The sequence below is a fragment of the Molothrus aeneus genome, chromosome 2 (genome assembly GCF_037042795.1).
Source record: "Molothrus aeneus isolate 106 chromosome 2, BPBGC_Maene_1.0, whole genome shotgun sequence".
Lineage (NCBI taxonomy): Eukaryota > Metazoa > Chordata > Aves > Passeriformes > Icteridae > Molothrus > Molothrus aeneus.
Genome location: NC_089647.1, coordinates 41,056,503 through 41,082,984, shown reverse-complemented (window position 1 = coordinate 41,082,984; position 26,482 = coordinate 41,056,503). Strand labels below are relative to the sequence as shown.

The 26,482-nt window shown below is 40.0% G+C and overlaps 1 protein-coding gene across 1 annotated transcript in view; it reads left to right on the top strand.

Annotated features, from left to right (window-relative positions):
- The window catches only part of PDGFD (platelet derived growth factor D), a 139,123-nt gene that overhangs the window by 73,119 nt on the left and 39,522 nt on the right, over positions 1-26,482 (top strand). Inside the window, exons 2-3 of the mRNA XM_066570803.1 lie at positions 7,307-7,511; positions 11,494-11,674. Coding sequence (XP_066426900.1) covers positions 7,307-7,511; positions 11,494-11,674 — 386 coding nt within the window. The remainder of the gene's footprint in view (positions 1-7,306; positions 7,512-11,493; positions 11,675-26,482) is intronic.

Genomic DNA, 26,482 nt, shown 5'->3' with positions numbered 1-26,482 from the left:
TGTCTAAGTTCACAGTTTGCTATTTCTTTGCAAAACATTATGAGCCGATGTCCAGTGTTGGTATTTGTGTTTAATAGCAATTGTGTCTCTAATGGCACCATCTTCTCCAAGGCACTACGCAAGTTTTATGTACCAGCCTTCTTAGAAAGATGTTGGCACTCACTGCAAACATCTGCTTCCGTTATCATGTTTCCCTTAAGCTCTTTGCAGCACCAGGAGAACCATTTCCTTCTGTATTTTTTTTCTCACTGTTTCTCAAGGTTTTATGTGTTTTTATGCTCACAATCATGAGGATATATGCATTAGTCTTACTGCACATTATTAGAGATACACGTTCTTGATACACACATTTTCTTCTTTCATACTTATGAAATCCCAAAGAAAAAAATATATAAATATGCAAACCTTCAGTTTGCTGTTGGTTTAAGAGTCCAGCAGAGGTGCATTGCAACACTACCACCCATCAGGAAAGAGCTAGCAGTTAACAAAGTGTTTTATATGTTTGCCTAACATATGTTACTTTTCTAAAGACACTTTTGCTTTTCTATAACACATTCAGGATGTTCTTTTGTGTAGAAGAAAATCTCTATCAAGAAGTCAAATAAAAGCAAGTAATACAAGTCACTGCTAAAAGCGAACTGCTCTTAGTTTGGTATCTTTGTAAACATAATTAAGGAGTTGTTTTCTCAGCATTCATCTGTGGAAGTCTGAGCAAGGCCCTCACTGCAGCAGACAAAAGGAGAGCCTTCACCCCACCAAAATGCAGTCCTGTCTGTTCTTCATTTCAGGACTATTTTTTCAGTTCTGTATGCAAAATGCAATTATGGTGGTGACCATTTCACAGGGAAAATACTATTATTAAATGCAAGTAAAACTATGCTTATTACAGTGAGAAGCATGGAGACAGGCTGTCTCTTTGAATTATGTGCCTGGACTTCCTTATCAATTGCTCATTTACTATTCTCATAAGTGGTCTTTGCTGAGGTCATGTTCAACCACTGATTGTGTACCACCAGGACTAGTGGAGTTGCTCTGCACAGAACCACAGGCAGACCACTAACCCTTCTGTTACCAAATGGATGATAGCTCTGAATTGAATTTTAGATGTCTGGAGTGTTTTCATTCTTTGATACCTTCTGTACTGGTGTTGTGCCCTGACTAATTTTATTTCTTTCAACTAAAGCTCAATTTTGTTTCTTTTATAAATCCTCTATGGATATATTCTTCTGGCAAAGATCTGCACACAGCTCAGGTCTGAATTTAGCTGAACATGCACAGAGCATCTTTTGATATTACCTCTGTGATAGAACAGGTCATGCTTTAGATTTGAACTGTCATGTTGCTTGGAGTATCTTTCATGCTCCTGATAAAAAGAAGAGGCCTGTTAATAAGAGAAGGAGCAGGTACTTGGAGCTTCTTCTTTGAAGTCCAGTGGCAAACCAACCAAGTTGATAGTCTTTCATCAGCTCCTGTGGGATTTAGGTTCACTTTTTAATTGCTCATTTACTGGGTGGTAAGGAAGATGTTTGGTGGTGTTAAAATGCTGTTCTCTTGTTTTTGGGTCTTGATCCAGCAAACTCCTTAAGTATGAGCTTGACTATGGGTTTGTTGTGTTCTTGAAATAAATGGGGTTATTGAAGTTGTATAAAGCTGAAAGCAACTTGAAGTGATGTTTTGGATGGATCCACTGCCTTAATGTGCTCCTACATACACGTCCTTATACCGGATTGGCTGTTTCTCAGTTTAGTGCCTCTATAAGAGACAATTTGGATCTTTTAGCTGGCTGGGAGTGTGGTATACCTGTTTTATCACTGACCATCCCAATCCTTTCCCTCCTTTGGTTTGCCTTCTTGGAGAACTGCTGGTGAATAGTGATGGGAGCAGAGCTGACTTACGTGAGTTAGGCCTCTGTCATTAAAAGGAAAGAGATGTCTAGGACTGGTACTACCATATAGGATTATATTCTGCATTAGAAAGTAGAAGTGTGATGTTGTGTTCACTGTCTAGGATTCAGTTTATTGTTTATATCCATTTAAACAAACAAACCCACAAAAAATAAAAATCAAAAAAACCCTCTTTTTTAACAAGAAAAATGATCTTACAGTTTTACATCTTCCCAACAAGTTGTGACCAGCTATGCCATACACTATTTTTACAATGAACTGTGTCATCTTTTAATTTGATTTACACTGAACCTTATGGATAGCAAAGTTTCTGCTTATTGCAGGAGGGTGGGGAGTAAAAAAAAGCCAGTGACTGCCTAAGCAGGCTACCATAAATACAACTCGCTTGACATTCCTGTCCCTGAGATGGGCTGATTTGTGGTCTGGATTCAAAAGTGTTTTACTGTTCTTTCTAGGTGGATTCAGCTATTTAGATCAGGCTAATTTTCAACTGGAGGAGCTGAAGAGCTATTATTCTCCCTGAAGGTTATCTCATTTGTTTAAAAACTGGTGGCAAACCACTGACTGCTGGTTTTTGTTTTTTGGTTTTGTTTTTTTTAAGACAACAGCAGTGGGGGAGGAGAGTTATATCTGGAAAACCCCCATGTGCAAAATTCCAAGGACCTTTCCTGAAATACCAAATACTTTCATAAGTAATAAAATGAACTTCACCATGGTTCTCAGAAACTCTCTCCTCAGCTGTACCAGAGGGATGAGCTCATGAGGTTGCGCTCCATGGCATTTCAGAGGGTGTATTTCTTGTCATAATACATTCAGAATATGGTATTTTTTCAGCCTTTACTGCTGTATCAAAGTTGGTTGGCCAACTTACCCAAGGGGAAGAAAGACAGAAGCAAACTTAGAAACAAAACAACACTTTAGGAAATGTGGGAAGTGTTGAAATTCAGAAACCTTAGAAGGGTGGAGCTAAGTATTCCATATTGTTGGTTAGGTCCTTAGACAAGGTCATTTTCTCAAGTCTTCTTCTTTCTAAAGGAATTGACACTTAAAGACTCTCCTTGCTGGATATATTACAGAACAGATGTCAGATTAGCTATTATCAGTTAGAAATTGCCTTTTAGGTTGGTTGGGATTTTTTAAATTATTATTACCATTGTTTTAGTGAAGGACTTCATTGCCTGTTGAATGATGATGATGATACAAGCAGACTTCTGTCTATAGTAATAGGCATGTCATGACTAGGAGGAGTAGCTTCAAGAGGAAAGTGTTGATATGTTCCTAAGCTCACAAGGAAGTGCAGGCATCCAGAGAAAACACAGGATGAAATTCATCTTTCTGATTCTTCCTGCTCCTGCAGCATGGCATCACTGGGAAAGGGAAACATTGGATGCACTGGTCATGCATGGTGAGGCCTGTCTTGAGACAAGCACATTTTCCTGAATATTGAACTGTACATCCCAGTTCCCTCTCTGACATTCAGCTGCACTCCTTGCAGGGGAGGAAGGCAAACACTTTGGAAAATACAGTTGCCTTGAGCATTTAAAAGGAAGCTCCTCTAATTTGGACAGCTGGACCATCATGTATGCCATATTTAAACTTAGTGGTTGCGAAAGAATTAAGAGGGGAAAAAAAAGGAGAGATTAGTTCAGATTAATAAAATATAGAGCAAGCTGCTTCACAATCAGCTCAGACTCTCTACAGGGAATTGCCTCACCAAAAAGGATGTCTTCCAGATTCCTTCCCATTCATCTTCCTTATGAGATAGTTTTTCTCCCCCAGTGCAAGGATGTGTTTGTGGCTTCTGCAATCTCAAATATCCTCCTTCTGTTTATGACCTAAATGGCCTTTTTGCCTTATGACTTAGCACCTGCTTTTATTCATTGTGAAATGATTTTGTATGCTTTTTAGTAAATGTGACAGGCAGTGCATTATGCACTGTTGTGTTTTATTTGCTCCCATAAAGCATTATGGAATACAGTTAGAATGTGACATCCAGGACACGGTGTGGTGCTGCATTGTGTTGTGTTACAACATGGGACAGTTCAGTGCCTTGAAAGATGTACTGTCTTTTCCTTTGCCTATGCCTTTTATTAACTGGTTTTTATCCCAACTTTTCCCTTGGTGAATGTGTGATTTCCATGAGCTCCCCCAGTGTATCTGATGAGGACAGTGCTTGTCTTCTTGGAAAGGTCTTATTTTAGTCTCATAGATTTGTTGATACAAAAGGTACGAGAGTTGCTCACATCTCCTCAAGCTGTTTCCCAGATGCTTGATGATTTATGAGGAGCCAACCTCCTGGGAGCAACTCTATGTTGACTGTGTTCTATCTGTGAAATCCTAATGAAAATCACCTTAGAAAATTCTGTGGTGTTTGATTACAGTGCTGGCTACACCACTTTAGATCGTAATTTAGTGCATGGTGAGGAGGGGTGAGAGGGAATCAGGCTGTTTCAGAGCTCCTGAAGAGTCTGCTCCAGCATCACATGAGGGCTCTGAATAGCTTGAGATTTCATCCCATGTGGGCTATAGAAACAGTATTTATGGCCATTCTTATCAAACATACTTTATTCCATTACGGAAAGGGCTTTTCCTCAGAGTGTAATATTTGAATATCCCTTACTTTACTATAGTGAGAATTTTCTCCCCATGCTTCTCTCCAGCCTTTCCTCTACAATGATTTTATAATTGCCACGTTTACCATGGTGGAAATAACAAGTCACTGTGCTTTGATTTATAAGCTTCATAACACGTGCAGCTCTATTGCTTCATGTACCTGTACTACTTGGATGCTGCAGAGCTGTGCCAGCTGTGACATTTCAGTACTGGTCTTGGTCAGGTGTGACTGCCTTGCAGGCAGAGCACTGTAGTCTGCATGATTCAGAGTTTAATTTAAATGAAAAGCTGTGACAGACCCTCTTCTTGATGTACAAGAGAGAAAATAGTACTCATTCTCAGTTGGTGTGCTGTGTGCACAGATGTTTTGTTTGGGGGTATATGTATGAGCACATTTCAGAGATACTGTCCCCAGAACTCTTAATTTCAGCAGCTGACGACACGAGAGTAAAGCCAGCACTAGAAATGTCCAGGAAAAGGGAACCTTTCCCTCAGAATCATGAACCAGATTGAACCACACAGTGAAGTGCATGGTGACAGAGGGAAAATGACAATAGTTTGCTGTTCAAGAAAGAAAAGTAATGGACTCTCAGGCACAGGATGAGTTTTGCCATGTTTTACTGCAGTAACTTTTGTTCCGACTTAGGGAATGGTTGTTTTTCACTAGATTTGTTATCATCAAGTCTGGTTTATTTTTATCCCTTTTCTTGGACGTTTTGGATAAAGTCCTGTGAAATAGTGTCCTCTTAGTGTACTGGGTGTTTTCAGAGTTCAGAGGTCCTCAGGATTTCAGTAAGAGCTCAGTAGTGTTGGCTGGACATTTTGTTTCATTCCAGATCAGGGGAAAAAAACCCCACAGATGTCTTTTTTGTCCTTTTTTTAGAATAAAAGCAAATAAAAAACAGACTTCAGCATAGATGTCCCTGATGAAAATCGCAACAAAACTAATAGTTGGGGGGTCTTTATTTTCACCAAATTGGCACTTTTCCAAAGCAAATTGTTTGGTTAAAGCAGAACAAAACAAAACTGAATAGTTCTGCACTTTTTGAACTAGGGCTGTGTTTGCCTAGATAGGGTGGCTTAGAGTGTGAAAGCATCTTAGAAAGATGTCACAGTTAGGTCTGTGGAGATAGTTTTATAAGAAACATAGACTTTTTTCTTCTGAGTTTCAGGTTGTTTGGAAGGTAGAATTACTGTGCTGTCAGAAGAGTACAATGAATGGTTAGACAATCGTGCTTTGTTTACAGCTGCATGCAGGGAGGTATTTACAGCCAGGAACCAGTGAAAAGCAACCTGAAAAATAGATGCACTAATCAAGAAGTTTGTACCGTTTGTCTGGATTCCTGGTTTCAATGAGCATTTATGAAACAAGTATATTTATTTCATATAAAGATCTTAGAAAAATTCGGTCACACATTAGATTTTATTTTAAAAGTGAAGACTTAGATTGGTGTGTGTGACAGATAGCTGTGGCTGGTTGCTTTGGTTTTGTAGTTCCAGCGTTCACAGAGTGGCCTGGTGGAGATATTTTCCCCCATTTGTTCTTCCTCAGTAGCCAGATTCAGGAGAAGAAAACAGTTTTCTATTTCTATTGCTTGCAGTGGAACTGGAGGTTGGTGTGGCATTCAGCAGAGTGGAGTGATGTTCAGTTTAAGATAAAGACACCAGAGTCTGGGTGTTTACATGAAAACAAGTGTCCAAATTCATGTAGATCCCCATACATCATGTGGGGAAGGAACACAGGTAGCTGTCCCACATGTGGAGGCTCAGGGGTGCATGTTTTGACTGGGAACTGAAACCTGCTGTCATCTGAATGTTGCCTTGGAGTCTTCTGATCCTCAAAATTTCCCCATGCTAAAGTTGTCAATGCACGGAAGATTGGTTGTTTGCAGTTCTTTGATGCAAATTGACCCAAATTCCAGTATCAGAAACAGCTGGGCAGTGGAAGTGCGTGGTGCAACTGAGAAGACATTTTGGCTTTTAGAGATCTGGGTCTTGACACAGTTCCTGTAATCCTTGGAGCCATGGATTTACAGCAGCAGAGGTTTTACCTCGGTAAAAGTAAACTTTATGAACAATTGAATATTTGCTCAGGCAAAAATTGTGGAATTTTAATTAAGTGAAGACTGGCTATTTGTCTTGAAGTTATTGAGTAAGATGGTTGATGGGATAGGATCTGGCCTCGTTTACATTGGTATAAGCATGGAGTAACTGTTTGAGTAAACAGACCATAGGCAGAAAATGGTTCAAACCATATAAATAAAATCAAAACACGACCTTACACATGTTTCTGGAAGGAAATACTTAAGCACAGTAAAGAAATTTAAATTCACCCATACTCACTTTTCTGCAGTCCTTCATTGCTGCTTTTGTTCAGAGGGCATTGCTCCCCAGAGCACAGAATTTGGGAAGTGGGACTATTTACATTTTTCATTTCAGTCTTTCTTACTTCGTTGTTCTCAAGCTTTTATTAAAGTTTAATTCTGTTTTAAAGCCAAAGTGGTGAGAATGAACTTATATAATCAATATAAATGTAGAAAAATAATTGTACATTTCTTGTAAAATAAAGAGTCTATATACTTGAGCTCTGTTGTTCTTACTGTTTAATAGAGGATTGAATTAAGAGAAAATACAGTGTACTTCCCATTTAATAATATCTGCTCCTAGACCAAACATTTTATAGACTTGAAATGCTAATAATAATTGTGCTGTGTTATAAACTGTTGTGTTTTTTGCCTTCCTGTAACTGGAACAACATACTAATTTCTACAAGTTGTGACTACTAACAGAGAGCAATCACCTCACAGACTTGTACCGAAAGGAGGAGACCATCAGCGTGGCAGGGAACGGCTGCATCCACAGTCCTCGCTTCCCCAGCAGCTACCCCAGGAACCTCCTGCTGACGTGGCGCCTCCACTCCCCAGAGAGCACCAGGATCCAGCTGGCTTTTGATAATCAGTTTGGGCTGGAGGAACCCGAAAATGAGATCTGCAGGTGAGTGCCAAGTGAAAGTTTGCAAAGCACTTCCTAAGGACCACCTTTGAGCTCACTGGCATGAGACTGCAAAGCAAAATCAGGGCATCTCTGGATGGGTCTAGGATGTCCTTGCCAGGAGGACAGACCTTTAAGGGGCCCTCACAGCTGAAATTGGACTTTGAGTTCATAAATAAACTGAGCTGTCCTGGACCCAAAGCAGTTTTGTCAGGTTTTAGTCCTTCTATAACGTTTTAAGCACAAGGTACTTGTGTGCTCAAATCCCACTATCTAACAACATAGGTACTACTTTAATAGGATTTTGTCCTCTATCACCTCTGTTGCATTTCAGCCAGGCAAGAAACATCTTTTTCAGTAGGTGGAGGGCTCTAGAAGGTTTGAGTGAGTAGGTAAGCGTTTATATTGGGTTGTGAGGGACAGATAAAAATGTATTGAAAAATAGAATTATGTTCAAATTACTTGCTTAACTTTATTTTTACTCTTCACTTGTACAATTCCTTTTAAAAATTTCAAATGTAGGTCCACAAATATCAGTGTACTGATGCATGCTGATGTATCTGTAAATCTGATAAAGCCTGCCCTACCATATCCCAGTTGCTTTGGTTCCCCTTTTAAGCAGAAGTGACCTTAAGCTCAGCTGATCTGGCTGGTTAACCTAGGTGGATAAACTGTTTTGCATTAGTAAAGTACAGAGGTGAATCTTGCCAGCATTCACTAAAACAGTATAAATCCATGTGTTTATATTTCTTTTATTCAGCTCTCTTTTCTGTGAGAGAAAACTGGCTCAGGATTCCCATGCCCTCCAAAAGGCAGATTGCTGTGATGCTGCTTACTTGAAATGCTCAAGTCTCAGCCTCCAACTCTGTGTGATCATGTTGTTACTTACACCTTATCTATGCACAGAACTTGGTTGTTAGTGTTTCTGCACACCCAGCCTCTTCTTATCTTATCTTTGTCAATTAATTTGTGTTTGTAGGGCTTGGCATCTCTGCAGGCATTTTACAGGATGGATTTTTTTCCTTATTTTTCTTTGTTAAATTTTCTGCATTACTGATAGAGGGAACCGTTCCCGCAGGTTTGTTTTCCATGCAGCAATAAAAGAATGCAGCCTAAAATTGGCTCTCCTTCCCTGCTCCTTGGCAGGTCTGCTCTGGTGATGTTGGTCCAAGATCAGCAGCAGAGTCAGTAACAACAGTAACCTCCCAGTACCCCAAATGCTTTCCCAGATTCAGAGCCTAATGCACACAGAAGCGGCCTGTTAATATTTACATAGTGGATAAACTGTGGCTGAACTTAAAGCATTGCAACTTTGAAACAGAGGGCTAATTTACTGTGGAAAAAAAGATGAAGTATTGTCTGTCAAAAGCCGTTGAAGGTGGTGGCACAGTGAGGGAAAGTCAAGCTGTTACTGGCATTATGTGCTTGGAGAGCATCTTGGAAGACAGTCTGCTTGCTTTTTCCAGAGCAGCTAATTTAGAATGCAGAGAAAAGCAAAGACCTTCCATCATCCATAGTGCTGGAGAAATATCACATCCTTTTCCACAGAAAAACTTTCCCTAGAGTTTCTGGAAGACCTTTGTTTGGGTAGTATTACTTCCAGAGTGAGGAATTTTTTTGTCAGACAGATTGTGATGGCTTTAAGTCTCTTAAATACTGTATGCAGTTGGATGTTTTGCTAATGCTCAATATATTTTTCAAAACTAGATCCCTTCTGCAGCTTCAGTCCCTGACAATCCCTGCAGTGCTGCTTTAGAGAGACAGCCAGGGCTGTTTTAATTGAAATGAATGCCGAGAGCTAAGCATATGCTTGAAGGCATACTGGACAAGTAATTCAGGACCTCTGCACCTTACCTTGCTTTTGTGTTTGTTTTTGACCTTAAGCTTTTTTCTCCAGAAACTTCCCAGTGTTTTCTTTCAATTTTTTATTAATGCTAATTATTGTAATTTGCATACTATTAAGACTGACCTGATTGAAATTCATTCAGGCTGAGGAATGAAAAGGTATATTTTAGCAGAGCTATATTTCTTCAGAGCTTCTGAAGAAGGAGAGGAAATATTCAAGGTCTTACAGAATGTTCAAGAAGTGCTGTTAGCATTTCCACAGGCACTTGATAAGAAATTATTCTGAAAAGCAATTAAATTACCCAGCCTCCTTGGATGCACAGAAGCAACTGAGAATACACCTACTTCTATGATCGTTGCAGCAAAGCCTCTGCTGTGGAAAGCAGATATAATCCTTGAAAGTCCATGGATTTTCCCTGTTTTTTCTGCTTTATCTGGCTTCTGGCCTCCAAAAGTGGGGAGGCCAGTCAGGACAGCTTTCACCAAAGCTTACAGGGTTATCTCCTGCTGGGCACCACAACCCCTAGTGTTGGAATAGGCATTCACAATTCCATGTTTCCCAGGGGGCCAGGGTGGATCCTTGGGAGCTCTGCTGGGTACCACATCCATCGCCACCAGGGAGTGGGAGCTTGGAGTGGTGGAGGGAGATTGAGACAAGTTTACCTCTACCTGGAACTAAATTTCGGTGTGCTTCAAAAAAAGAATATTTCAGCAGAGTTTGGGTAGATTTAAGTGGTCATGGTGGATCTGTTATTTTCTGTTCTGTGCAATTTGGCGTTGGTGAATATAAAAGCAGCAGAGCTGATATTCTCAAACCACATAGTACTTGTGGTTTTTATCTCATGGGCTCTCAGCAGAAAAAGAAAAGCAGGTCTGTTATTTACAGAGCTATTCAGCTCCCACAATTGGGCAGGGAGGAGGGTGCTTGGCTCACAGACTTGGGGGTGGGAAGCAGTGCATTGCTAGCAAGAATCACTCAACAGTCCTGAACTCCTTCTTTGGAGGGAGCAGATGTTTTGATAATAGAAAACATTCCTGGTAAAGACCTCCAGGGTTTTAAGGCTTTACTGTACTGTGAGGATGGCACTCCAGCTGCCCCTCTTGTCATCACCTCTGCCTCACTGGCAGCAATGTGTGGGGCCTAATTCTGCCTCCAAAGATATTGAGAGATATTTTGTCATAGATTTAGTAAAAGCAGAACTTCATTCTCTGTCCCCTTTATTCTCCAGCTCAATAACTGTACACATTTATGTATTTATTTATATGGTCATTTATACCCAAGCAGGCAAATGCACAGACTGGAGCAGTGAGTGCTGCCACTGTGTCCCTTCATCCCTGGGGTTTGGTGCCTTCTGCTCCTGGCAGTGCCCTCTTTGGGCTCAGGAACCACTGCTGTGGCAGGGGTGCCTGGCCAAGATGTGACTTTTCACAGAACAAGATGTCCTGTTGCATTTTCCCTGGTGACAGCATGCACATAAACTCCCCACTGCAGCACACAGAGCAGCAGCATGCTTTCCTGCTTGAAAGCTAGACATAAATCTTTCCAAACCAGCTACAGGAGCAATGTACCACCTACAAGGAAGGTCCTAAAAAGCACCTTTCAGTATCATGCACTGCCCTGTGTCCCTCCAGCACCTCCCTTTGCTCCTGGCACAATGGCTGCCCCTCTCTAGCCCTCTGACCAACAGAGCCGGCGCCTGTGGCTGCTGCTGCTGCTGCAGGGAGTTGGGTGACCACCACAAAGTGCACAAGTGCTTGCAGCTGCTCAGGTTGGGCAGCTTGCCTTAAATAATATTTTATCAGGTTTCTAAATTATTTACCCACCACATGAAACGCAATGCGTATGCTTACTGTATACTAAGCACATGCAAGTGCTTCTTCTTGCTGTTTTAACGTGGTAGCAAATACTGTCATGTTCCAGGAGCACAGAAATCAGTCATTTGAGCACTCAGGCAGTAGCTTGCAGCTTAGTGTATTAGTGGTGCACAGACTTGTCCACCATTTGTAATATTTAGTCAGATGTTTTGGAGTGGAGAACAGGGGACAGATGTCTTTGTATCTCCAGCTGTGCTCCTGTCAATTTGCAAGCACCTTCTGTAACCAGACTCAGCAGAAACTAATTATTCATACTCTTTTTCAGGTATGACTTTGTGGAAGTGGAAGATGTGTCAGAGACCAGCACAGTTATTCGAGGACGGTGGTGTGGACACAAGGAAGTGCCTCCAAGAATAACATCAAGGACAAATCACATAAAGATAACCTTCAAATCTGATGACTACTTTGTGGCTAAACCTGGATTCAAGATATGTTACTCTCTAGTGGTAAGTCTTCTAGGGGTAATAGGGGTAAGAGACAGCTTGCAGTGTAAAAGACCATCAGTTCTTGAAGACTAGATAGTGTAGCTAAATGTGGGATCAAAACACTAAATGACTGAAAGTAATTTTATTCTAGCAACTGCATTAATGCAGATCAAAGTATTTTTGAGATCGTGTCATTAAATATAAAATAAAGTCAAGTTCAGTTCAAGATTTACTCTAATTACATGTTTCAGAAGCACTAACACTTTCTACACTAAAGCTGCACTGCCACTGCCTTGAGAGATGCTGCAGAAATAGCAAAGAAATGGCTGCTCTGTGAACCTCTTTTTCATGTTCATTCGAGGTCAAATAAAAATACCTTGAGGGGTTATGGCTGTGATTCTCAGATAAAGAGTAGTTTATCATGTATTCAATAAAAGTCTGCATGCAAGACAGTGTGCTAAGGCTCAGACTGTATTTTTAATCAGATATCAACATACCTCTGTATATGCAGAAGTATTAGTAGTGTATCATGTACTGTTTCAACGAGATGAAAATCTCCTCTTTTTTTTCTTTTGTTTTTATTTTGGTTTTGCTTTTAGGGAGCAGGAATGATCAGTACACTTAAGTAGATTTTGATACAAATATGTATTCCTTTGTATTGCCCTGATTAATAATATAATGCTTTTGGTGCAGTGTAGCTCGAAAGAGGCAGATTTTGCAAACACTCAGGAAATGGTAAGCAATAATTTATTATACTGTCATCATTATATTTTCCTATCCATCACACTTCTTATTCCCTTTTTATTCAATCCACTGTCCTTTAACAAGAATAAGAAAGCCTGGAATAGCATAACATTGTAACAGGAAAGATTCATTGTTTGAGTCATTTCACTTCCACCTCTTGGCTTTGCATGCATGTATGCCTGTGTATGCTGAAAAAGAGTCCATAAACAGCACATTGTCAAGACAAAGCAAAGCTATAAAGATTTTGCTCCCTTGCATTTAAATTGTTAGGCTTCTAGTGGAGTGAGGCATTAAATTGTAAGTACATCCTGAGCTCTAATTTGAAGATAATCTACTAAAACTTAAATTCAGGCAGAACAGTCTATGAAAGACCACTGGGCATAAAAATGAGAGTGAAGCAGCAGCCTTTCTTTATACAGTTTGTATTTCAGCACAGCCACAGAAACTCTGCTGCATTTAGCAAGTTTTATTCCAGAGAATATACAGATAGTCTGATAGTGTTAGGCTTTCCAAAAATGAATGTGATCACTCATAAGACACAGGACTATCTGCACTAGAAAGCTCAGAAAAGGCTACTGTATTTATCTAATTTCAAAACTAGGGAGTGAACTGAGAATTTGCAATCTAGCAAATCTATTTACAAGAATAATCTCTAAGTGCACCCTCTGAATGAAGCACTGCTTTATTTCAGGGAAGAGCCCTGGTGATTGGTGGTGTTTGTGAGATGAGGGCTGATTTTCAGTTAGCTGCTCTTCAGATTCCAAGCCATACAATCCTAAAAGTGCAGGATTAATTCTGAGCAGAGTCAGCCCTTATTCCATAGTCCCCACAGTGCCTAGAGTGCAGTTCAGAGATATCCTGAGCACTGCTGACCCCTGAAGGTTGGACTCGCTGTGTGTTTCTAGTTGGTAAACCAGGGAGCATTAATGAAGCATGTAAAAACGTATGGTATTTTCTACGAGATTAAATTAAGGAGCTTTACAATGCCTTTTTTCCTTCCCTTCATAACCTTCTCCAACAAAGGGCTACTTCTGGGGCCTTTCTTGGAACATGGTGCACAAGATATGCACAAATCTCTTAATTCCCTTGCTTTTTCTTATTTTTGGAGTTTGGATCTGTGTGGCAGTTGTTTATTTGTATACCAGACTCTGAGAAAATAAGTGATCTGGAATTTATTGATCAGCTCCATCTTCTGTGCATCATGCCAGAATGACTGGGTGAATTTCTCACAGTCACTCATGCAGCCAAGCAGCCTTGCAGCTTGACTTTTTGGCCTCTCATTAATAAATCTTCAAGGAAGTCAGTGAAGTTCACTACATTTGATGCAGATCAGGCTTTCACTTCGGTCAGCACTCTACATGAGGCACAAATAAGGCACCAGAGAGCTTAGCAGAAACATCCTTCACTATCTTTGTATACTTGTGTTTTTCTGTTAACTGCACATTTCAGTACTATTTAGAGAAACAAAAGGGGATTATTTTTCTAGAGAAGACATAAATTAGACTTGCATCACTTGTATCCATTTGCCTTTGTGAAGGCAATAGGAAGTAAACACCCCATGTAGGATGAAAGGGCTCAATGGGATTAGAACTCGGACTGATTCTGGAAAATTAAACCAAAAAAGATACAAGGATGGTCTTTAATAGTATAAGGTTGAAAACTATATGGATACATGTAAATATTTAACTGTCCCAATATAACATAGGGACAGGGGAGAAAAATCTGTATAATAAAGTCTGACCATCTAATTACAGCATTTAGGAACTTTTGCTTGTCAAGGCTGTCTCCCCTGTCTCCCTCCACCTTCTTCCTCCTCTTCCCTCATCTTCTGTGTTTTGGCACCTCTGCCTCTACTCTCCCCTCTGTGGATCTGAAGGACTCAGAAGGCCAGAAGGGGAGCAGTGATGGGGGTCTTGAAGGCACAGGACAGGTTCAGTATGCTGCTGCCTGTCCCAGATCTGCTCTTCCCTCACAAAGTTACAGCATTCCCTTGAGTGCGAGCTCCAGGGTGGACCTGACTCCAGGAGGTTGTTAGTGAGTTATGTGCGTCCCACTTCCCACTGCTGACCTCAAGTTGCCTAAGAGTCAAAAGTGTCCTAACCTCTCTGGAAAAAGTCCCTCCTCCTGTGTGCTGGTTGCAGGAGGAGGTAGGCGTGTGCAGCTGGAGGCTGATCTCTACACTCGACACTTCACGTTAAAAGCCCCAGGTTTGTTGGCTTGGTCTGGGTATCCACACAGAGAATTGTTTCCCTTGAACCTCTTTAAAAATTGCCTTTTGCTTTAAGGCTCACAGATTTAGAGCAGAAATGGTCTGGAGCAAGACCTAGACTGCAATTATTAGGCATGAGCCTCATGTGATTGCAAATTTGTTTGAAACTCCTCCCTACTGTTATCACGTAAAACCATTATTTCTTAATATTTTTAATCCTTTTCTTGAATTGCCTTAGAAATATTAAATTGTATTATAGAAGGAACTGAGGTATTCTAGGGTGGTGGGTTTTTTGTTTGTTTTTGTTTGTTTGTGGGGTTTGGGGGTTTTGTTGTTGTTTTTTGGGGGTTTTTTTGTTACATTACTTTTACGCTAAGGACATAATCATTCAGAACAAACAGTGTAGAAATCCATGAAACAGAGGAGGATAAATTTATATTATCCCCTTTTTCCTTCTGAAGTTCTTTCAATGTCATAATTCTGGAAAGGGATGTTAACAAGATTCGATCCCATGTTTTACAACTTCATTTGCATGGACATTTTGTGAAATAGTCAAGGAACTCATTCAGGAACATGTTTCAACAATAAAGGTGAATGTTTGGAATTAAAATTCCCAACTGTGCATCTAATTTCATTTTAATGAGACAGCTAGAAAATGTTGTATTCCATTTGCTAATTAGAAACATTATTTTAAGTTTATTGTAAAAGGCACATATTTGGTATACATTTATAACAATAAATTCCTATTGCTGTACTAATTGCTTGATTAATCCTAAATGAAATCCATACTTTGGAATTTCGACTAAAATCATTTTTGGAAACAAAGGCTACCAAAAAAATTAGGAACATAGGTATATGTACTTGTATAAACATGCATCTATATAAAGGTGTAAGGATACATATACATCTTTTTTACATACATACACATATCCTTGTGGATATGTGGTATTAAACAGGAGAACATAAGAGCATTTGTCCCAAGATAAGCTTATGCATCAAAATATCAAGGCGTTAAATCCTAAGTAGTTTTGGCTTGTTTAAAAATGAAGTTTTTTGGATAAGGGAGCCATAAAAAATTAATGGACTGGAGGAGGGAGGAACTTTGAGTTTGGATCCATATGTGAAATTTTACAGGGAGTAGCTTTCTGCTAAACACTGTATATAGATCACCACACCTATGATTGAAAAGAGAGCATAGTCACAAACAGGGGTAAGACACCACAATTAAATTCACTTTCCTATGCAAAGAATATTGACCAGTCAAAGTTTGCTCAAATTCCAGGCTTAAACTGTTTAATACTTGCCTGTTAAGCTCAGAAGAAAACAAACAAAATTGGAAGAGCAATCAGAAAATGAAAATGGGAAAAATAAGAAGCTGATCCTGAACTTGTACTCATTGCTATCACTCTGAATTAAGTGACTGGTTCCCTGTGTTTTACTACACTTGTCTGCACAAGTAGTGCAGCAGCAGGCTTAAGGGTTTTTTAAATAAGTCAATAAATAAATGCCCTTAAGAGTTAACACGATCATAAAAAGACTCACCAGTGGGAATACAGATTCATAAAGATCATAAGGAATGATTAATTCTAAACTGAAGCCAGCCTGGATGGTGCATGAGTCTGCTGCTGTACTTCTGTTTTAGCTTGTCACTTCTTTCACAGAATGGACAGATAATTCATTTCTGTATCCAGGACAAAATACTCTGCCTCAAACTCCATGTAATATATCTCATGTGACAACAGGAGTGATAATGGTGCATCTATACCTTCCCTGCTATTAGATAATCCACAGAAGGAGTCCCAGTAAATTGCTGGGAGTACAAAAGAAAGGGCATGGGGTGGTGTGGCCTGTCTTGGTTAATAAAGTGACTGAACATGAAATAGATTTCACAACAAAGAAAGAAGAACTTAATTGTGACCTTTTATCAATTCTTCTGCTACTTTCTCTGATTTCAGTTTTGGTTGCCTGACTTTTTATAAATACAGCCCATGTGCAAAACAGTTAATAATCTATATGATGAAACTTCAATTTTCTTAAGTTTTGACAGAAGACTATTTTCCGTGTTTTGCTCAAGGCATACTATCCTCATAAAATTATCTCCCAGAGGCTCATCTTTCAGGAGAGAAGTAATTAAGTCCTAGGTTCTAATTAGATAAGGCTTGCTCAAAATCTTAGACATTACTTCTCCAACTTCACATAAGCAGGGAATTTAAGAGATTATCTATGCAAAATTAATTTATTTTTTTTTAATTTTGGAAGATGTTAAAATTTTTAAACACCAACATAAGATGGCAGCACATTAAAAAGAGGTATTACTTCTTGGTGCATCTTGAGACATGGAGTATCTCAGAGTAATTTTATATGGGGAGGTAGAATGCTTTCCATTTAATAAGGGTTCCTGAGAGTCCAGCAATCCTCAACCTGCTGCTTAATTCACAGGACCTAACCTGTCCTTCAGCAAAGTTTGATGAAGAAAGGAAGGCGACATGGTAGAAAAGCAAGGCACTGTGGTAGGCTGGCAAATTCTAGTTTTCCCAGCGCTCAGAGCAGAACAAAAGATAGTGAAGGATGCAAAAAAAAGCAAAAGTGGGAGTCAGCTTGGCAATAAGGAAAGGGTATTCTTGGATTCAGAAGGCATGTCTGAATGGTCAGTTTCACAGGCAGCATTGGCTACTCTAGGGACAGCCAAAGTTTCTAATTAAAAGATTCATGCCAACATTTGCATCAAACCCAAGAGCTTTTTCTGCTTTCAGCATCTTGTCACACCTTCCAAAACCCTAAACCTTTACTGACTAACTCCTAAGTCTTGTCCGCCCAGTCTCTTTTCCTCCAGGGTGGGAAAACTTGCAGGTTTTCAAGTGTGAGATGCACCAGCTGAATGCAGCACATGACTCACAGGGGGCCTGGGGGCTGCAGCCAGAGCAGCCAAACCTGACATGACCCAGCACTTCACAGTCAGTTGTCCCAGACTGAATTGTCCCCCAGTGTCCCCTAGGCTGTGATCCTAACAGAGTCCTTCTCTTAGCAGGTCTTCCGAAGGTCTCATGCCCCTTCCATGTTTACTCTTGTCTCAGACACTAAGATGGGTCCCCATCCTTCTGCTATGTGACTCACTAAATTTTAAACTTCATTGGTAGTCTCCCTGTTTTGTGTCTTAATTTTTAAAGGCATTCAAAATTCAGAGGTGTCAGGGAGAATCACCTGCCAGCTTGGCATTAGAGGATGCTGCAAGTACTAGAGGGAAGGACAGATACAGGATCGTCCAGAAATGGCAATGAAACAGTGGCAGCAGCAAAGACAAAGGAGGACAGTAAAATACAGTCCAAGTTCAGACATAAAGGTTTTTATGGGTAAGGCAAACACACATAGTGGAAGAGTCAAATCCACAGAGAGAGAGAGAAGGCAGCAGAAACACCAAATGGTGGGAGAGGTAGGCGAAGCCCCAGACAAGCAAATATTCTTGAAAACAGAAGGAAAAATTGCATAACCAAAGGACAGAAAGGCTGTGCCTAACAGTATCAAACTTGGCAAGCACACCATGAAAGAAGGAGCCTTCCCTCCTTACTAGGAAGGCATTCACATGTCACTTGTTCTTTACAGTCACATGAATATGTTTTCACTTGGACTCAAGAGGGTAAATGGCAATAGGGAAACATTTTTAATAAGGAAATGAAGAGAAGGAAGGATTTGGGTACCCCAGAAGAGTCATAGTGGCATGGTTCAGAAGGAAAAGAGGAAAATGCATGTGTGATATTAAAGAGGAAGTGGTCTTGAAATAAGAAAGAATGTGTCCAGGAAAGGAGGGAGGGCAGGTAGAAAGCAATACAGAAGTAAGACCATTTTGCTAGATCAACCTCATTTAGCAAAACCTCTGTCTGTGAACTTGAGGATTGGGTTTGAATATATTTCAAAAGTGAAAAGAGTTGACTGGGAATGTGAATGAGGAATTGAGTTACAGCCAGGGAAATACAGACCTTCTTGCAAAGAAGATAGCAAATCCAGAAGCAGTGGGACCATATAAACACACAGAAGCTCCTGGAAGCTGTCAGACTTCAACTGATAAAACAATTGTTTTAATCAGAAAGGAAAATAGACCTTAATGCCTGTGTTTTCTCAGCTGCAAGCATGTGTGCTTGGCAGTTTTGTTGTTTGAACAGCATGAGGGAGAACTGGCCATTTGCTCTCCTCTGTCCTTGATTTGCTGACAGCTCAGTTAAAGTGTGGCTTCTTTGCAGGATGTTGTCATTGATCTGTCTTAACATAGCAGTAGTCCTGTTAATGTCCAATTCCTGCTGAAAATGCTACATCTTAACTCCAGTCATGTGCTTTTCACTGGATGAGAATTTACCAAACTTGTGGTGGTGGCCAAGAATGAGGAGATGCAGTGCTTTGCACCTTCAAAGGACTGTACAGACAAATGTTTTATTTTCAAATCCAGTATCCTGTCCTGTCTCAAATAATTGATTCTAACAAGACTTAGAGGCATTTAGGTTCATTTAGGACAGCTTTAGATTTTGCAGAAACTGCATTTCCTGCAGTCAGAACTTACCTGTTTAAAGAATTCCTAAGGAAATTAGTGACCCAGAGGAAATTTCCACTTTTCCAAGATAAGTTAGAGGAACAAAAGACACCAACAGGGAAAAATCATCATATGCAGTACAAGAGGGTTACTTACCTATGTTAGACAAAAATAATCAGAGACTCACAAGCCTCATTCAGTATGAGGATGATTTCTTGCAAAATACAACAGAAGTAAATTGGAAAATGCAAATTGCAAGAAGCACACATTCATATTAGCAATGAGATCATAGCATGTAAGAGTAGCAGATGAGAATCACAGGAATGTTGCAGTTGTTGGAAAGTGTGTATACTGGTAGAACAGTGACTTCAGTATTTTAATTGAATGAAGGGAGCCATGGTATCATAGCAACTGGCCATGATCTTGCCATTGTATTTGACTAAGTGAGGGCATGTGTGAAGATTCACAGTAAATCATATGCCCTGTTAGTTTTCATACTGTTGTGGTTTAATCCCAGATGGAAATTAAGCACCACGCAGCCACTCACTCATGCCCCTCCTCTCTCCACCCTGGTGGAATGGGGAGGAGGATTGAAGTAAAACTTGTATGTTGACATAAGAACAGTTTAATAATTGAAAATAAAGTAAAATACAGTAATAATGATGATAATAAACAGTAAACAAAAAGTGTTGTTCTGTGATGTGCAATATCCCTTTGGTCAGTTTGGGTCAGCAGTCCCAGCTCCCTCCCAGTTTCTTTTGCATGCCTCCTCACTGGCAAAGCATGAGACTAGGAGAGAAAAAAGAAGTTTTTGACTTAGGATAAACATGACTTAGCAAAAACCTAAATCTGTATGTTTTCAACACTATTCACTTTCCAAATCTGCACTGTAACAGCTACTGAGAAGAAATTAACTCCAGCCTAGCTCAACCCAGGATACATGCCTATATTGCTTCCTGGTTCATAGTCATATTTTAGTCATAATATATTTGGATACATAAAAAATTCAATACAAAAGCCAATCTTTTCCCTGTTCTTCAAGTGTCAGTTACAGTCAAGCAATCTCTGTTAAAGAAAAATACAGAGTACAAGAAAAGCAGACTTCCAGTGAGCCAGAGTTAATGATACTGGTTGTGGCAAAATTGTTCTATTGGAAAAGTAAAAAATTAAATCCATTCCCAAACTTGGGAAACTCTTATGTAGTTTTTTGTTTTTTGGGGTTTTTTTGTTTTGTTTGGTTTTGTTTGGTTTTGTTGTTTGTTTTTTTTAATTAGGGAAACAAATCAATGATTCCTAGTAGTCTAGGAATCTTTAGAATTAATTTTGGTTAGGAAATGGATGGAAGATATTTAAGGTATTGTTTATTAAAACTACTCTGGATAAATCAGTCAGTTTTAAAAGATATTTAATACCTAAGGCTTTTTTTAGAGCTTGCCAGTGTTAAAATCCATAACTTTACTTACCGAGTGTGTTGGACAGCTTTCTCATGGTATCTATAAAGCGATATTTTTAATTAACACTAAATATGTGTAGGTAGCAGAAAGATAGGATGAATCCAACACCAAAAATCATAGAGCATGAAATGAAGGGGTATATTTTATGTGCCATAATGAGCATAACCTGGGAGAGGGCAAAGACCACCCTGTTCACTGGCTTTGCTTCCCATGTCTGTGCAAACAAACAGAAAATATAAATATCTTGGAGCTGGTGTTTTGTAAAAGAGACAGACCAGTCACAGCTTTAATTCAGTTTCTGTTAGATGACATAGAAAGGCCTCATAGTTAATTTGTCTGCTTGGAGTTGGCCATTAAGAAGACACCAGAAGAGATTGCAAATGCAGTAGCAAACTGAGCCAACATAAACACCCAGTCAGTGCTGCTGGTAGACTTGTGATCCTCTTTTGTATCTGCACTAAAGAGGAGAGTAAATCCAACCATTCTCCCCTGTTAACTAACCCTAAACAGCACATCAGTATGCATGAACATGAGGTGAGTTTACACTGTCAGACTTTTTTAACAGCACTCATTATTAACCTGTCGATCACATGAGCTGTTTATTTGAAAAGCAGGACTGTTTTAGACCTTGAGGATGTAATGCTGTCTGTGTAAATCCATCTTCTGTCCTGTACTTCCAGTTCAGCAACAGTTGAAGAATTTTGGCATGTGAAATGTTCATAACATATGAAGAACTTGGTTTGGTAAATCTGGAGAGTGTTTTCTAAAAATTTAGTTAAAATGGAAGATTTTTTGGGAGAAGAGAGGGGCTATGCTTGATTCTGTAAAAAGTTTAATTCTATTGCAGTGCTTCAAAGAGGCGTTAATTAACTTATGGTTCTTCAATGTGGCAACACTACTCTGACTTGCTACCATGGACACAAGGGAAGAGGAAATGACCAGTTCTTCCCAGGCCCTATTCCTGTTGAGCAGCCTCTGCTCTAGATTTTCTACAGAAGATGAAGGTGCACAGCTTAATTTAAGTGTACCAACTGTGTTGGAGAAGAGTAGGAAGTCAGTCTGCTTCCTCTGGAAGTCTGTCAGAAGCAAATACCAAAAGTGGTATGGTGCATTGAAACATGCTAGACCTCCAGCTGCACTGAGGAACTTGTGAAAATCCATCACAGCAGGTGTTGGTTGCAAGTTGTCTTTTAAATCAAAACAAGGATTGCGTGTCTTCACAGCCTTGTGTAGAGAGAGGCTCAAAGGCACAACTTCATGTTCTGTGCTCCTTCAGTACTATTTATTTGACTGTGTGTCAGCACCTTGCAAAGCCTGGCAGCACAATTCTGCTCTTGTACTGTTCTAGCTGAGTTTGGGTTGCAGAGTCTCTTTCAGCCTTAGCACTGTTCAATGTGTTTCTGTCATTCTTGGCAAGCCAGGGAACACAATGCATTGTGTATAATGGGTGTTTAATTGCTTACATAATAAATCTTTGCCTTGTTTGTTGCAGCAGCTGTAACTGCTGTAGACTACTTACATCTCTGGATCAGATGATACTGATTGTTTTAAGATTACTGAATCTAAATTTAGGCTTTTTTTTCCCAAGTAATGTCTAATGCAGACAAACCTAGAATTCTGATGTGAGGTGATTCAGTCAACTTTCCTTCAGGACAAGAATTTTCTGTATTGTAAATTCATTACTTGATCATCTAGTATAATTTTTAAATATCACAAGCACATAGGAACATTTAACCATGGAGTAATAAATCACTGTTGCAAAGACATTTTTTCTTTCATAATAAGTTTTAATTTCCTTTTTTTTAATGCCATACCCTTGCCTGCAATTATACCTCTTACTGATTTATGATAAAGAAGTCTGTTCGTTTGTTGTGGGTGTATATCTCCCTTAGATATTTGCAGTGCTTTCATGCTTCTTTGCTTTTTGCTTAGTCAAGCAAAGATGTCCATGTTTAGCTTTTAATCTTATCCAAAAAAATCAGGCTATTTAATCCCCTCAGAGTTTTTGATGTTCTTATCAGAACTGCCCCAGATTTTCCTAACTTTTTACAATGTCTCTCTGGGTCTGGTTGTTCAGGCATCACCAGGGCTGTGTCATGGGTAGTGTTGTCAAAAATCATTTTGGCATCAGTGTCACCTATCAGGTTACACTTCTTAGGCAGGTCTGCATGACAGTTGACAGCCTGCCTACCCTAACACTGGGAATGTGTCCTTTAATGGGTTTTGTTTTGTCAGCTCAGTCCATCTTTGGGCTCCCAGGTTTCCTAGGCTCCTCCTTCCATTCAGCATGTAATCCAGAAACACATTAGGTTGCATCTTTCCACAGCAAACTTTCCTTGTGTTGGGTTATGATACCCATGCAGTGATTTTTGCATGTCCTCAGTGAAGATGGTTGTGCATGCAGTTGCGATTTCCATGGGTTTGGATGCAGCATCATGACATAAGGGAGGGTGCTGGCTTCCAGGCCAGGCTCCACCAGTGCCCTAACACCTGCTCACAGCCTGAGACCTTCTCACCTCAAAGATAGGCACCTCATTTGTAAAATGCCACAAAATTAACTTCTAAAAGACACTAGAGAAGCAGGTGGTGTTCCAGCTTCCAGTCTGGGACACTGCCAGCAGGGTGGGCTGCATGGTCCAACCAAGAGTGATCAGCAAAGGGGTTTGTCTGCTGTGCTGTTTCATTTGGATGCTCACTTTCCCTGTGCCTGCCAGATTTACCTGGGTCCTCTGTAGTGTAAGAAATTACATGCCTACAGAATAGAGAACAGCAATCCCAGATTCCAAACCAGGAAGGTGAAAGAACAAAAATCCCAGCTTCAGACCTCACTGAGCCACTGGTCTCTGGTGGGTGTGAGAAAGCTTGTCCCTGTTTTCATCCTGCCTTTCTTCTTAGGTAGCAATGATGACTGGAGCACTTGTGATCTCCACACTTCCTTTTAACAAAGCTTAGTTTTGTTCTGACTCTATAGCCCCAGGCACAGGTCATCAAAGATGGTCCTTCCTCCCTGCTGGGGAAGCTGGTTTGCTCTCAGGCTGCTGCTGTTGTTTGCTCAGCACAGTGGTTCTGGCTTCAATAACCTTCACAGCCTACACCACATTTCCAAAGACAGTCATGGTGCTGTGTAAATTGTGTTTTGTATGCATGCATCTTTATTAAATTGACAGCCTTTGGTTTTGCCCTGAGCACTCAATAAAGTCCATGCATGTCTTCATAATAAAATAGGTGACACACATGGCAGAGTGGTTTTGGTTTGCCCTTACACATGTATATTTACACGCACATGTTTTATTACTTGCAGGGTTCCTGTCATTTTTTAGACTTTTTAGGATAAATCTTAGTTGAAAATTTTTGGCTAAATGGCACTGTTACATAAAATAACTCAGCATGTTGCTGAGCTTTGTGCTACTGAACTGAACACCTCCTCCAGCCCAGGGCTTGGGTTCTTCATCATTCTTTGCCTGCAACCTCATCTCTGTTTCAACCCACAGATTTCTCTCCACGTTGAACTGATTTTGAATATAAATGGCATGCAAAAAAAAAAAATCATATTTCCTATCTCTTGTAATACCAAGAAAAATTCAGTTCTATTTTCCTCAATTGTCAGTTTGATAACTAGTCAGAGCTTAATTAGGGAAGGTCTGAGCCTATAACAACACAGGGTCAGATTTTGCAACTCATCTTTAACACTGAAAGCTAAAAATAGCTTTTAGGTACATGGAATTAGTGTATCTTCTTGTTAGATCATTTTCAGCAGAATCAAATAACAGCCACTTTTTCTGTGACCGGTAATAACAGGGGCTTTTTTTCATTTTAATAGTTTTTGTTCAGGAATATAGCTTAATTGTACAAAATGGTGTTTTGTGGCAGATAAAACTTATTTTCCAGGTCCCTTTCCCAACCTGAAGAATCCTGGTTTTTTTAAATAATACTTCTGATCTTGGCAGCTATAAAAATGCTTCCTTTCAATCAATATTTTTGTCCTGATCTTGTCCTTAGGTCATGTTTTGTGAGAAACAGTAATAAACTTTTCCTTAGACTCTAGGAATGGGGCACTATATTGTCTCATTTTGTGTTCCTGATTCTTGGCACTGTTGTTGTCCAGGCATGAAGCTTTAAGGCACGCTCTTGCAGGATCAGACCCTCTAATAAGGAAGTCTATATATCCAGAATTGTCAGCAGAGACTTTTCAATGGGATGTGTGTAAGTCAAGGCATAGGCCCAAGATTGTTTGCACCCATCACATTTTTAGCATGGCTAGTTTGCAGCTAGAACAGGCCCTGGGCTGTTTCTAATGTGCAATTTGTTGTGGCCACTCTGTTTTACAGGGTAATAGTTGTGTCTGAATGAGTCACACCGTATCTGATCAATCTCCACCTCATTTTACCACTTAATATAGATGTAGCCCAGAAGTTATTATATGGAGGTCATCTTTTCTTTCATTTTCTTGTAACTCCGGACAATGTTGTGAGTGACACAATTAACAGCATTTGTGAAACCTGGGATTCAGTGTTTTCAGACTTATGGGTAAGTTTGAAAAGTAATTTTATCTTTGAGGAAAGAAAAATGATAATAACAAAAAATCCCTGAAACTTGAGAAAACAGCTTAGAAAGTATGAGGCTAATTTTTCCACTGTTGTAGGGCAGGGTAAAAAAAAAAACACCTTGGGACTGCAAAAATTTATCTCACACCAAGGTCTGGCCAATAAACTTGAAACAAAAAAAAATTCCTGAAAGAACCTGGGCATCATGAGGACTAGTCGTCTGACTGCTCTGTGTGGTTTCTGTTGCATGCTGAAGAGACCACTAGTAATAGAAATAGGCTGCTGAAAACTTTGCCTTCTCGACAAAAAATTGGGAATGCTCTGTTGGGATGGGAACCTAAACCAAGCACAAAGCAATTGCTGTTTTTTACAGATGAGGCGGAACTTTTGTGCCTGATTGGAAATGGGATCTTATTTCAAAATGTGCATTGTACTTACATGTGTGTATTCATCTCTGAGCTGCCTCTCCTCTAAGCAGGTGTGGTGCAGACAAAGTCTTGTGTGCTTATCTTATGCTGATGGTTAGGAAAGAACCTGAGTGTACCAGTCATATTCTTATTCAGGCCTTCCATCTCCTTTTGCATATGCATGAGTTGATACAGAAAAATTGGCATTATTTAGTTCTGAAGAGAGAGCAAAAAGACCAACTCAGAGAAGGTTTGTAAGGCAGCAGAAATAGGACACTCTGCTCCCTATACAGATAATTTATCTCTGTCAGAAATACGTGAAAATAAACACTGTTTTCTCACCTTAGCAGCAACTTTGTGTGCTGACAGTGCTAGCTCAGTGCTGGTTCAGGTACATTTTCCAGGTGCATTAAGGGATAGATTAAAAGCAGAGACAATGCTTGTAATAGCAGCTGAAATTAGGAGTATTGCATGGGTGTGAGCCTACTGCTGCTGCAGTCCAGGTCTAGTCCTCCTGGACAAAGATGGACAAGGTGGCTAGGAGAGCTGTGCTAAAAACCAGGAGTAGAAACTAAACAGTCTGTGGGTCTGGTACTTTAAAAGTGCTGTCTGATGTTCAGGAAATGCTCAAGAGTTTTTATACCATAGAGCAAGGTCTTTCTGCCGGAGTGTGTGAGAGCCCTCCCCAATGCTTTCTCCTCACAAGCCTGCATTGCTGATGGAGGTGGGGAGCTGAAATGCCTGGCCTGTGCAGACCAGCAGTGCAAGGCCAGGATGGCAGGGGTTTGGTGTCACCTTGGCATCTCCACAGATGGGGTATGTAGCTACTTCTGCAATTTTTATCAATACTGATATCACACCAATGCAGTATAAACCTAACTGTGCCTGTTGTCTTGAGAATACCCATCTTCAGTTTCCAGAAGAGCTGCTTGCACCTACAAACATCACTTTT